The 12321-nt window shown below is 38.4% G+C and overlaps 1 protein-coding gene across 6 annotated transcripts in view; it reads left to right on the forward strand.

Moving 5' to 3' along the window:
* HELZ (helicase with zinc finger) overlaps nucleotides 1-12321 on the forward strand; it is a 162614-nt gene that overhangs the window by 89854 nt on the left and 60439 nt on the right. For all 6 annotated transcript variants that reach the window (XM_032322670.1, XM_032322674.1, XM_032322671.1 and 3 more), the window contains 5 exons: nucleotides 784-962; nucleotides 3799-3917; nucleotides 5304-5449; nucleotides 6900-7047; nucleotides 10105-10288. In XM_032322670.1, coding sequence (XP_032178561.1) covers nucleotides 784-962; nucleotides 3799-3917; nucleotides 5304-5449; nucleotides 6900-7047; nucleotides 10105-10288 — 776 coding nt within the window. The remainder of the gene's footprint in view (nucleotides 1-783; nucleotides 963-3798; nucleotides 3918-5303; nucleotides 5450-6899; nucleotides 7048-10104; nucleotides 10289-12321) is intronic.

A 12321-nucleotide genomic window follows, 5' to 3' on the forward strand; every position in this document is an offset into this window, starting at 1 on the left:
TTTCCATTAAAATCAGAGTAAATCAAAGCCTTTATGAAAGCTTGGAAACCATGTGATTTGTCTCTGTGCTGGAACATAGCAGACACCCAGTATATCTTTGTTGTACTGAGTGGGTGGATGGATGGATGCCTTGTTTCTGTACCATTTTAGTAGTCTGTCGCATGAGGCCTATTGGTATTTTTCTTTTGCAGTTAATGGAGAGATGCTCTTAAGATTTTTTGATTGTCCAAAATTTAAATTTATTTTTAAATCTCCCTTAGATAATATAGATAAACCTCCTTTAGATTTAAACATGGGTGTTCAGAATATATTCTGAAGTGAAATGCAGATAACTTTTAAGTTTCTGTTGTAGGTGTGCAATTCACTATTTTTTACTAGCATAGGTAATTACAATATTAATTAAGTGTATTTTTGTAAGAATATTCTGGAAAAAAAGTAATTCCTAAATGGGAATGTTTTGAACTTAAAAAACTATATAGTGTTTATGAAACTGTTGGTCATTCTGTTGTAAGATTGATCTGAACACTTAAAAATAATTAGGTATTTATTTTATGATAGTACATATGCTCTCTGTTTGAATCTGTTTTTGGTAGGGCATAGTCACGTACATTTATATGTAATATACAGTTGTATGTTAAATTCTAACTCAGTAGAGTGTTAATGGTTACCAGATTTATTTGTTAATGTCCAGATATGGTAGTCTTAACACAATAATGTTAATTTTTTGATTATGCTGGTAAGATGTTAATAAATATAAATAGGAAATATTATCTTCTTTTATAGGGTATATTTCAGAAACCGCTGGGTAAAGACTGTCCACCCAGTTGTGCATCAGTACTGTTTGATCTCAAGCGCACATTCCACCTTTCAGATGCCACAGAAAGAAGATATTCTTAAACACCGAGTGGTTGTTGTTACATTGAATACTTCCCAGTACCTCTGTCAGTTGGACCTTGAACCTGGTATGCTGACTCAAGACACAGATAGGGTGTCTCTGAATGCATAGGCCTCCTGCATTCAGTTTAGACCAGGGGTTGGCAAACTATATAGTCTGTGGGCCAAATCTGGCCTGTTGTCTGTTTTTATAAATAAAGTTTTATTGGACGGAACACAGCCATGCCCATTTATTTACCTATTTTTTATGTATGGGTGCCTTTGTGCCACAGTAGCTGAGTTGAGTAGATGCAGCAGAGATTATATGGCCAACAAAACCTAAAATATATACTGTTTGGCCTTTTACCAAAAAAAGAAAACAAAAACAAAAAACCAACAAAGTCAACCCCTAGTTTAGACATTTGAGTGACCACTATTCTGTTTGTTCTCTTATCAGATGGTATTTACTTATTATTGGCCATGTGAAAAATTCAAATTTGGATAGTATGTGTTTTTTTTTTAACAATTTTTTCAAGTTTTTATTTTAAAATGCTGTGTGTTATACATTGTAGAGATAGCAATCATGATAGGTTTTTCAGACATGCTATTAAGATTATTATATTGTTATATATTATTATATTTAAGTACAGTTTGATTTGTAAAATCAAACTAATATGAAGTACAGATATAAGATGACAAGTAATTCTGATAACTGTGGGAGAACTTAACCATCAAGAAGTGGTACCACTTTAAGGTATTTGCTTTGGAAGAATATTCATTTATTACTGCCATATTATAATGGTTGACATTGCTCAACACTTTTTTGCTCTCTCCTTTTGGAATTGCTTTCAGAGCCAGTGACAGATTCTTTTGAACTTTCCAGTCCCTGGAAGGTAGATACTGTTCTCTTCACCTTGAATTCCTGGCATCTGGCCCAGGGTATAGACACCTGGAGGCCCTTGATAAACCTCTCTTTATCTTAAATGAATGAATGGTGGCCAAACTTTCTTTTTTGAGGGTAGATTTAATTTTAGAAGAGCTTCAAAATCTTTCTGAGCCACGTCTGGTAAATAAGGTAGGTGATCAAACTGAGCAGTGCCATTAGGAGTAAAAAAAAAAAAAAAAGGGAGAGAGACGTGCCTCTCATGTAATGAGACTTATTTTCTTGTGCATACAGCTCATAGCTGGCTGGTGAGGGCAGTTACAAAAGCAGAGTTTCAAAAATGTTTTGAACAGTGACTGCATCATTGGAGTGAGTTCTATTTCCTCCCAACTGACTTCTTTGAATGGAACAGCACTTATTTGAAATGTAAATTTTGGTATGTTTATTTAACAATCAGTCTCATTACTTCATGGTTATACTCTGCCTTTTTGCCGCTTAGATGAAATTCCCAAACCTCCTAGACAGTATACTTTTGTGGGAAAGTGTAGAATGGCTTTGAAGAGCCAGAATATGGAAGAATACTTAGAAGTTGCCCATGTGCTCTGTTCTGGGCTTACTTATATTTGATTTCATTTAATTCTTATATCAGCCCTGTGGAGGGAGGGTTCTTTGGCAGAAGAGAAAACCAAGGCTCAGGCTAAATCAGTTTGATTAATTCAAGTTCCCTGTGCTAGCTTAAGTGATAGCTCTAACAGTTTCATGATATATCCAGGTTTCATGATTCAAGCCTAGCTCTATTTAATTAAAATGTCATCTAATGAAAACAGTGGTTTTCAAGTAATTAGTTTTGTAAAACAAAAAGCACAAAGTTCCCTTAACAGGGAGAAAAATGCACAAGGCTCTGTCATGTTTGGGCCACTGTCAGGAAATAAACAAGTTGTTGATACTTACACTATCAACCGTAACCATAACCTTTTGTCTGAATGATGGTGGTCATTACTGCTGGTCAGTAAGATTTAGAAGATTCCCAACCTAAAAACAAGTTGCATAAAAAATGGTTTGGGACTTGCTGATATTCGTAGACATAGGTATAGAAACGGAGGTTTGGTTCTTGAGCCCTCCTCCCAGGAGTCTCATCAATCCAGAGTTTTAGAACTGTCATTCTGTTGAGAAACTGCTTTGTTCTTTTGCTATGCTAGTAAAAAGAAGGCCCCTTTCTTCCTAACTCTGTGTATTGGCAGCAGGGGAGAACTTTTTCCTTCTCCGTATTGAGACCGTAGGATTTTTGCCTCTTTCCCCACTTAGGGCAAAAGGACTTCCTCCTCCCTCTGGACACAGAATCCTGTGCTCCAGTGCGAGTGGCCGTAGCACTAAGATGTGGGATGCCTCTTACTCTAGATGGTTGGCTTCTGTCTGTTCCTTTTTGCACGCTGGTGATTTTGTTTTTCAGCCAGGGTAGGCTCTTAGACAAGTAATTTTATAGATACACCAGACACACACAAAACCCCCTAATAATCAGATTAGTGAATCTGCTCATCGACATTCCCTTTGTTTTAGTCAAGGTTGGATTATAACTTTCTCCCTTATATTAGATTTCAGGTATGATTTTCATTAATATTTAATATGCACAATAAAGCTAAAGTTACTTATAAACTGCCATTGTTTTATTTTTGATATTTCATCACACAGATAATGAAAGGACTATCAGTGTTCAGTTGCTGGCCCTTCTTTTTGCTGCAAAGCTGCTATCTTGTACTTTAAACATCTTTTTTAAGTGTACTCAGTCAGCTGTTCGTCCGGGGGCCCTTAGCACCAGATGCCATTTCATATCTACTAGTGGGTAGAATAGTTATTTCTTTCCATCTCTGTTCTTTACATAATGATTTAAATTAATGATTTTCTAAATTGGGGATGGGCATTGAAAGTACTCCTAACTCTGAAATCAGCACACTGAACTCTTTCCTTAGCAGAAAAGGGAAGAAGTACTGCTGCCTTTATTGCCGCTGTGAGATGCTTTACTGTGTTTATACTGTACTTTGTAGGGTTTTTTACACACATTCTATTAGATGAAGCTGCCCAGGCCATGGAGTGTGAAACCATTATGCCTCTAGCATTAGCAACTAAAAACACTCGGATTGTCTTGGCTGGTGACCACATGCAGGTATGCGCCCTCTGAGTCATCGTATAGAAGGAGCTACTAACTATGTTTTAATGTTTAATACTCTGTTTTCTAAAGCGTCCTACGAAATTGTGCCATGTATTACAGTATAAGTACTTTAAATATTTCTGTGCTAATAATGAAAAATACTGCCTTTTCTGAAGGAAAATTACTATCCCACTGTTTTTTTCCTTCTTTGGATAGAGAGTGGAATGAGTGAGTCTGTCAGTGTTATATGTCATGCTTTTAATTTGAAGACCAGCTTTCTAAGTGTGAAATTTGATTTTTACTTTTCTTCAGAAAATAAATTTAAGTTGACCTCCCTACAGTTCCCCAGTTCTTGTCCCTAACATTTGTTTTCATGAAGGGTTGATTTTTTTTTTTTTTTTGCCATCATGGGAAACAGTGTACTTAATTCAGAATAATATCCCACATCTCAAAGAATGTGTCTGAGTTTATGGATTTCAATACCCACATAAGGAAAGAGAAATAGAATTTTTCTGTTAATCTTTATTTTACAGAGTTGTGGTTTGAAGTTCTTTCTTTTCTGCTCTGATCGAGGTTGAACCTATGTAGTATTGTAGCTCTGACGACATCATGAAAGAGTTGAATGTAGAGGAGGAAATTCTGTTTATGTTTCTTTGCCAAGAGCAGTTTATTTTTTTTATTTTATTTTTTTTATTTTTAAAGATTTTATTTATTTATTTGACAGAGAGAAATCACAAGTAGATGGAGAGGTAGGCAGAGAGAGAGAGAGGGAAGCAGGCTCTCCGCTGAGCAGAGAGCCCGATGCGGGACTCGATCCCAGGACTCTGAGATCATGACCTGAGCCGAAGGCAGCGGCTTAACCCACTGAGCCACCCAGGCGCCCCAGCCAAGAGCAGTTTAATTTTGTTCTCTAGTCATCAAAAGTATGATCAAGAATGGCTCCTTATACTTTATGAGATAAAAAGCATTATTTTACTGATTATTCCATTAAATTTTTGAACCATAGGCTGTCTATCCTTCCAGCTCACCCTTTTAAATAGTTGATCAGTTTTAGTGAGATAAGTGCCTCACTCCCTCAGTGGTGCAGTAGGGTTGCATCTCTGAAAGTCACTGAAGTAATAGCTATTTATTATGTTGGGGGAGCCCTTCATGAACCTATGTGTGGAAACCCTGTGCTGTGTCGATATACTGAAATGAAGAGTTAGAAATTTTAGGCCAGTTCTTTATGGTAGTAAAATTGTTCAGAGAAAGTATTTTCGATTCTGCTCATTCCAGCATTTAGCATGTTGAGATTTAGCACATCAGAGGTTTCAGCATAGTGGATTTTTTTTTTATAAGTAGGTTAAAAAAGTGCTACTTGCATATTTAGTTAAATTTTCTCTGTATGTTTGTCTGTTACAGCTCAGTCCTTTTGTTTACAGCGAGTTTGCCAGGGAGAGAAACCTTCATGTTTCATTACTTGATCGACTCTATGAGCATTACCCTGCTGAGTTTCCATGTAGGATCCTCCTCTGTGAGAACTACCGCTCCCATGAAGCTATCATCAAGTAGGTGTGCCCCTCGTGTATCACACTTCCTGCAGTCTCAGGGGAGGGAGCTCACTGTGGCTCTGGAAACGAGGGACAGGCTATTCCCAGCACAGTTACATGGTGTCCCTGACATTGCTAGTTCCATGAAATATTACTTCTGAAAAAGAGTGCCTCAGAGGTCAGCTGTCATGTTCCACAAAGTAGGGCAATCCTGGAAACGAAAATTTTAGGTTCTACCAGTCAGGATGTTTTTCTGTGACTAAATATGTAAGATGTATGTAAAACTATATGTCAAATATATTGACAGAACATGTAGTAGTTTCTTTTATGTCTGGCCGTGTTATTCAGAGCCTTTGTTTTAAAAGTAAGAAGGGAGGAAGCAAGCAAGGAAGGAAAACCTGTGAAACTTAGTCATGAAGTTTTTAAAGGTTTCTATTAAATACAGTATGCATCTATAAAAATAAAAATATCATAAGTGATAGTTCAGTGAGCAGTCACGAATTGAACATACCTTTGTAACCCGACCTCCAGATTAAGAAACAGAACATTAGCAGCACTCTGGAAAGCCCCTTTTGCTCCTTTCCGGTCACTGCCTCACCAAAAACTTAAGAGTGTTTTAAAGGTTTTTTTTTTTTTTTAAAGATTTTATTTATTTATTTGACAGAGAGAGATCACAAGTAGGCAGAGGGGCAGGCAGAGAGAGAGGAGGAAGCAGAGAGCCCGACGTGGGGCTCGATCCCAGGACCCTGGGATCATGACCTGAGCCGAAGGCAGAGGCTCTAACCCAACTGAGCCACCCAGGCACCCGAGTTTTTTAAAGTTTAATATAATTTAATAATATTGATGATGTTAGTGAAAATCGTTTTTGGGTTTCTCTGGAAACAATAGGGTAGGTATAAAAATAAATTTAGATTTAACTATGACCTTTATCAGTCTCTCAAAATGTGAGTCTGTTGTTGCCAGTCATTTGCTGTAGTCAGTAATGAATCAAGTACTTAGTATTTTCATCTGTAGAAAGTATTCTTTTTGCACCTGAAGACTTCAATTATCCTTTGGATGTGTGTGTTTCAGTGTCTATATATCTTTGTGTTTGCATGTATAAGTAAATGATCCATATAAATAAAAATGTGTGTTAACCAAGAAAATAGCTAGTAATTTCCACAGAGAGCAAGATCCCATCTCGTATTGAACTATTGTCATTTCTTCCTTTCCTTTCTATATTCTGGCTTCATACCTGACCAGATTCATTTAGCAATGGTATACCAGGAGCCTACCCTGTTGTTATTGCTGTGGTTAATTTTTGGGACAGTCTTGCCCTCAAAGGTGTTAGATGTTTGAATTAAAATCCATCAAGGACATACAGCAGCATTATTAGAGTTGACTGATAATTTTTTTTTCTTATGGGTGGAGTTAATTTTGATGATAAATCACTGTCTATTTACTTATTTATTTTGGTCTTTTTTGGCAGTTACACCTCTGAGCTCTTCTATGAGGGCAAATTGATGGCCAGTGGAAAGCAACCAGCACACAAGGATTTCTACCCACTAACTTTCTTTACAGCACGAGGGGAAGATGTACAAGAAAAAAATAGCACAGCTTTTTATAATAATGCAGAGGTACTTTAGTTTTTTGCAGATTGTTGACATTTTCACATTCACATGGTCTGTTCTTGAGTGTTTATAATTTTGGGTTGTCATCCTGTTGTATGTCATTTACATGAAAATAGTATGTAAAGTTTATTCTTTTTGTATTACATTTATTTGTTAAAATGAATCTCCTGTGGAAACAAAAACTGATTTACATTTTGATTACATTTGATTTACATCTTTTTTTAAAAGATTTTATTTATTTATTTTATTTATTTGACAGAAAGAGAAAGAGAGAGTGCGAGCGTGTGCACAAGTAGGCAGAGCATCAGGCAGAGGGAGAAGCAGGCTCCCCACCGAGCAGAGAGCTCGATGGGGGGCTCTATCCCAGGACCCTGGGATCATGGCCTTAGCTGAAGGCAGATGCTTAACTGACTGAGCCACCCAGGCACCCCTTGGTTTACATTTCTTTCTTCCTTTATTATTTTTTTTTTTTTTGGTTTACATTTCTTATGACAAAATACAAAATACATGACTTCGTTTAAAAGAAAAGCCAATATTATTTTCATAGATTATTATTGTTAGCTAACTAAAATAGACTATATTTCATAGTACATACTCAAATGAGTTACCATCTTAAATGAGACTTGAATTGCAGAATCCTGTGCTCCAGATAGATTATACAGGCCCGGTTGACAGTGTTCCTAAGCCATTATGTGCTGTAACTTGTATGTTTCTCTTACAGTTTCTGACTTTTTAAGTTTAGAGAGAATGTGGGTAATACGGTCAGATCAGGCAGCAGAAAAAAACCTGTGAAGTCTTTAAGGGTCAGCAGGCCAGAGTCTCTGGGGTTAGGTACTGGCTGTCACAGGGAGTGGAATTCTGGACTTCAGGAAACCCAGAGGAGGGGGTATGGTTGGTTGGTCATTAGAGGAAGGGGTCTTGATCTGGATCTCCATTTCCCTTTCTTCTCTTGAGTCCCATGCTTTGCTCATTTTATTTACAAAGAAATGCATCTTATTATGTAACCGTAATTCATCTTTCTTTTTAAAAAATTGATCAGAGGTCTCTAGTTAGAAGGCAGTACAAGAAAATCAACTGCTATTAACTGTTCAATATAGGTCTTCTGTGGCTTGGAGCTGTGGAAAATGGGATGTGATGCTCACCAGCTGCCAAAACCACCTGGAGTAACTCTTTCAGCCCAGGGAGGTAGGGGAGGTCAGAAGTGCCTCTGCGTGGGGATGGCTGCATCCAGAGTTTGAATGCCCTGGCCTCCCTCTTCTGACTGAGTTTCTGTACACTTTGTTGAATAAATGCTTCTCAATTTCTTGTAAAGTCTTTGATCAGTCTCCAGAGACTGATTGCTGATTTTGCCCAGCTTAATAGATGTCTGTCTGGGAGAGAAGTTTCCCCAAGCTCCTACGTCACCATTCCAACTCTGTGTATTTTGACTTCAGTTTTAGGCTTATCCCTTCACAGAGGGATGAGGTAGAGAAGTGATCCTATATTGCTTAGTGGTAGGAACTCTGTATGTGTGTTTGGGTGGGGTGAGCAGTAGAGGTGTCTCCCCAACTTTCATCCACCCCCATATTTAACCAAGTGGGTGAAAATAGTTTTTTCTTATTCTTTATTGCAGTAGACTCTGGCCCACCTTTCTTACTCTTTATCCTGACAGCGCCATGCCTTCAGTCTAGCTTACTCTTCAGAACCCTTGGACAGTCTGTATGTCTGAAGCACTTCATGTTAAATCATCATAACAGTGGGGAGACCCTAGTCTCTACCACTGTCATTCATTGAGTTTGTATCGGGCAGTGAGAACTGAATCCCAGCTAATAATCCTCAGGTTCTTAAAAGGAATAAAAATACTGTCAAATTTTTATTAAGTATATTTAACACTGTAAATATAAGTACGTATTTTTAACCAATATTAAATAATGTTATTTAAAACAAATTTAAGAGACTTTATTCTCAGGGCACCTCAGTGGCTTATTCGGTTGAGCGTCTGACTTTTGGTTTCGACTCACGGCTTGATCTCAGGGTTGTGAGATTGAACCCCACATTGGGCCCTAAGCATAGTCTACATGAAATTCTTTCCCCCTTCTCCCCTTCCCCTCTGCTTCTCCCTCTGCTTGCCTGTGCACACTCTCTCTCAAATAAATTAATAAAATCTTAAAAATGAAACAAAACAACTTTCTTCTCTATGCCCCTAGAGTCTTGCCTAACCCTCTATTGAGCTTGCTGTTTCCAAACACACACACACACACACACACACACACACACACACGGAATATATATAGAATCTGTTTTCTAAATATACAGCAATCACTCAGCAGGCAAAGAACATGTTTTATTAATCTTTGTGTCCCCCACTGTGCCAAGCATTGAAACTTTGATCAGTTCATTGTATTAAAATAGATCGAATAAATTCAGTTAGGTAAAATATGGTGTTACTTTATTGTAAGGTTAATGAAATGGCTTGAGCAAACTTGTACTACTAGAAGGCAGTGAACTGTGGAAGTATCTCTCCAGTCCAGATTTATCTCAGTCCTAGCTGTGGTTTGGTGTTAGCTCTTGGCTGCTTTGCTTAGTTGTATACAACAGGGGAGGGTGACAGTTCCAGATCTTGTACTGCTGAGACTTTATGGTGACACTGACTCTTGGAATCTTTCAGCTGGCTGTTCATTTCACTGGCCTGATACAGACTGAATGGACTGAGAAATCCTGGGAATGTGGGGAATGGCTTCCTGACTCCCTAGATGGGGTTGCCAGTTTCATGGCCCTTTCCCAGTCCTCCTCTCTACCTAGGAAATTGAAACTGGCCCCATTTAAGAATGGAGGCTGACTGAAGGGTGAGGGCCAATAGCCCATTACATTGTTTCTGACATTCATGTTTTCACTGGGTGCATTTTACTTGGCTAGAATTTTACTCTTTGAAATGAACATAAAATTTTTTTCCTTGTGTTCATTCCAGCAAAGCATTACTTCTATTTAGAGGACATTTTTGAATGACATTTGCTAAAATGGCATCCTTCCTACATCTGTTTCAGTTACCGTATCTTTAATATGCATATGTGTGTTTGTTTAAAGGTATTCGAAGTGGTGGAACGTGTGGAAGAGTTGAGAAGGAAGTGGCCAGTAGCGTGGGGGAAGTTGGATGACGGCAGTATTGGTGTGGTCACTCCGTATGCTGATCAAGTGTTCAGGATACGTGCTGAGCTTCGAAAAAAGAGATTATCCGATGTTAATGTAGAAAGGGTGCTAAATGTTCAAGGTATGTATTAATTGAAATGAATTAACATATTCAGATGCTTAAATCTTAAAGTGTGTACACGTTTGATTTTTAATTCTCCAGGTCTTTTTTTGGACAAGCGGTTGTATATTCATTTCATACCAAGTTCTTTAATGCCAAATTTGGCAATTAAAGGTCAAGCTCATTTACATGTTTATTAAGTTTTTGTATCCAGATGAAAGAAGTGGGAACAAATGGATTTTTTTTTAAAAGATTTTATTTATTTATTTGACAGACAGAGATCACAAGTAGGCAGAGAGGCAGGCAGAGAGAGAGGAAGGTAAGCAGGCTCCCCGCTGAGCAGAGAGCCCGATGCTGGACTCGATTCCAGGACCCTGAGATTATGATCTGAGCCAAAGGCAGAAGCTTAACCCATTGAGCCACCCAGCGCCCTGGAACAAATGGATTTTTTCAGTGATCGTAATGGTGTGAATGCTACACACTACATCTGTGTGCAGTAGTTGTAATCATAGTATTGTATAACACCTACGTCAGCATACTCTATCTGAAGAGTAATTTGTTCATAAAGGTTTTTAAAAACTTGTACCTATCAAGCATATTCTGTTTAAATGCATTTTTAAAGACACAGTTTGTTTTTTAACCTATAGACGTTCCTAAATGAATAGTTACCAGCAGCTCATTTAAATTGCCTTCATGTAATTAGTTGCTATAGAGTTCGTGCTTTTATTTTTTATAATTTTTTTAAAAAGACTTTATTTATTAACAGGGGCGGGCAGGGGTGGAGGGAGAGGGAGAGGGACAAGCAGACTCCCTAATGAATGTGGAGACCCACGTGGGTCTCAGTTCCAGGACCTGAGATCATGACCTGAGCTGAGGTCAGACGCTTAATTGACTGAGTCACGCAGGCATCCCGAGTTTGTGCTTTTAAATATATGAAGCAACATTATCACATGAGTGCTGGAAAAGTTCAGTACAATTACAGTTTTAGGTTTCTCGGGAATGTGCAATGGTAAGAGCAATGCAGTTTTAGATTATGGGGACAAAATAGTTCTACTATACCATGTGTTGTTCAGATCCCTCAGATTCTGGGCATTTGTTTCATTATTTATTTACATTTTAGTTAACATATAATGTAGTACTGGTTTCATGAGTCAAATTCAGTGATTCATCACTTACATGCAACGCCCACTGCCTTTGACAACAGGTAATACCTGTTAATACCCATCACCCGTCTAGCCCATCCCCCACACATCTCCCTCCATCAGCCCTCAGTTTGTTCTCTGTCATTAAGAGTCTCTTATGGTTTGTTTCCCCTTCCTCCACCTTCCCATATGTTTACCTGTTTTGTTTCTTAGATTCCACATGGCATTTGTCTTTCTGTGATAGACTTATTTCCCTTAGTGTGATACATTCTGGTTCCATCCCCGTCATTGCAAATTGCAAGATTTCATTCTTTTGGATGGCTGAGTAATGTTCTGGGGTGTGTGTGTGTGTGTGTGTGTGTGTACGCGTGCATGCGTGCGTGGACGTCCATTGTGTGCGTACACCACATCTTTATCCGTTCATCAGTTGATGGGCATTTGGGCTCTCTCTAGTTTGGCTGTTGTTGATAATGCTACAGTAAACACTGGGGTGCATATACCCCTTGGAATCTGTATTTTTATATCCTTTGGGTAAATACCTACTAGTGCAATTGCAGATTGTAAGTTAATTCAGTTTTATTTTTTTGAGGAACCGCTGACTGCTCTCCAGCATGGCTGCACCAGTTTGCATTCCCACCAGTGTTCAAGAGGGTTCCCCTTTCTCCACATTCTCACGAATACCTGTTGTTTCTTGTGTTGTTAATTTTAGTCATTCTGACAGGTGTGAGGTACATGGTTTTGATTTTTTTCTTTTTAAAGATTTTGTTTATCTATTTTAGAGAGAGCCCGTGCACACATGAGTGGGGAAGAGGGACGGAGCGGGAAGGAGAGGGAAAGGAAGAGAATCTCGAACAGCCTCTGTGCTGAGCGCGGGGCCCAGTGTGCGGCTCAGTTCCATGACCTGTGCTGAAA

Source organism: Mustela erminea, chromosome 18, assembly GCF_009829155.1.
Source record: "Mustela erminea isolate mMusErm1 chromosome 18, mMusErm1.Pri, whole genome shotgun sequence".
Lineage (NCBI taxonomy): Eukaryota > Metazoa > Chordata > Mammalia > Carnivora > Mustelidae > Mustela > Mustela erminea.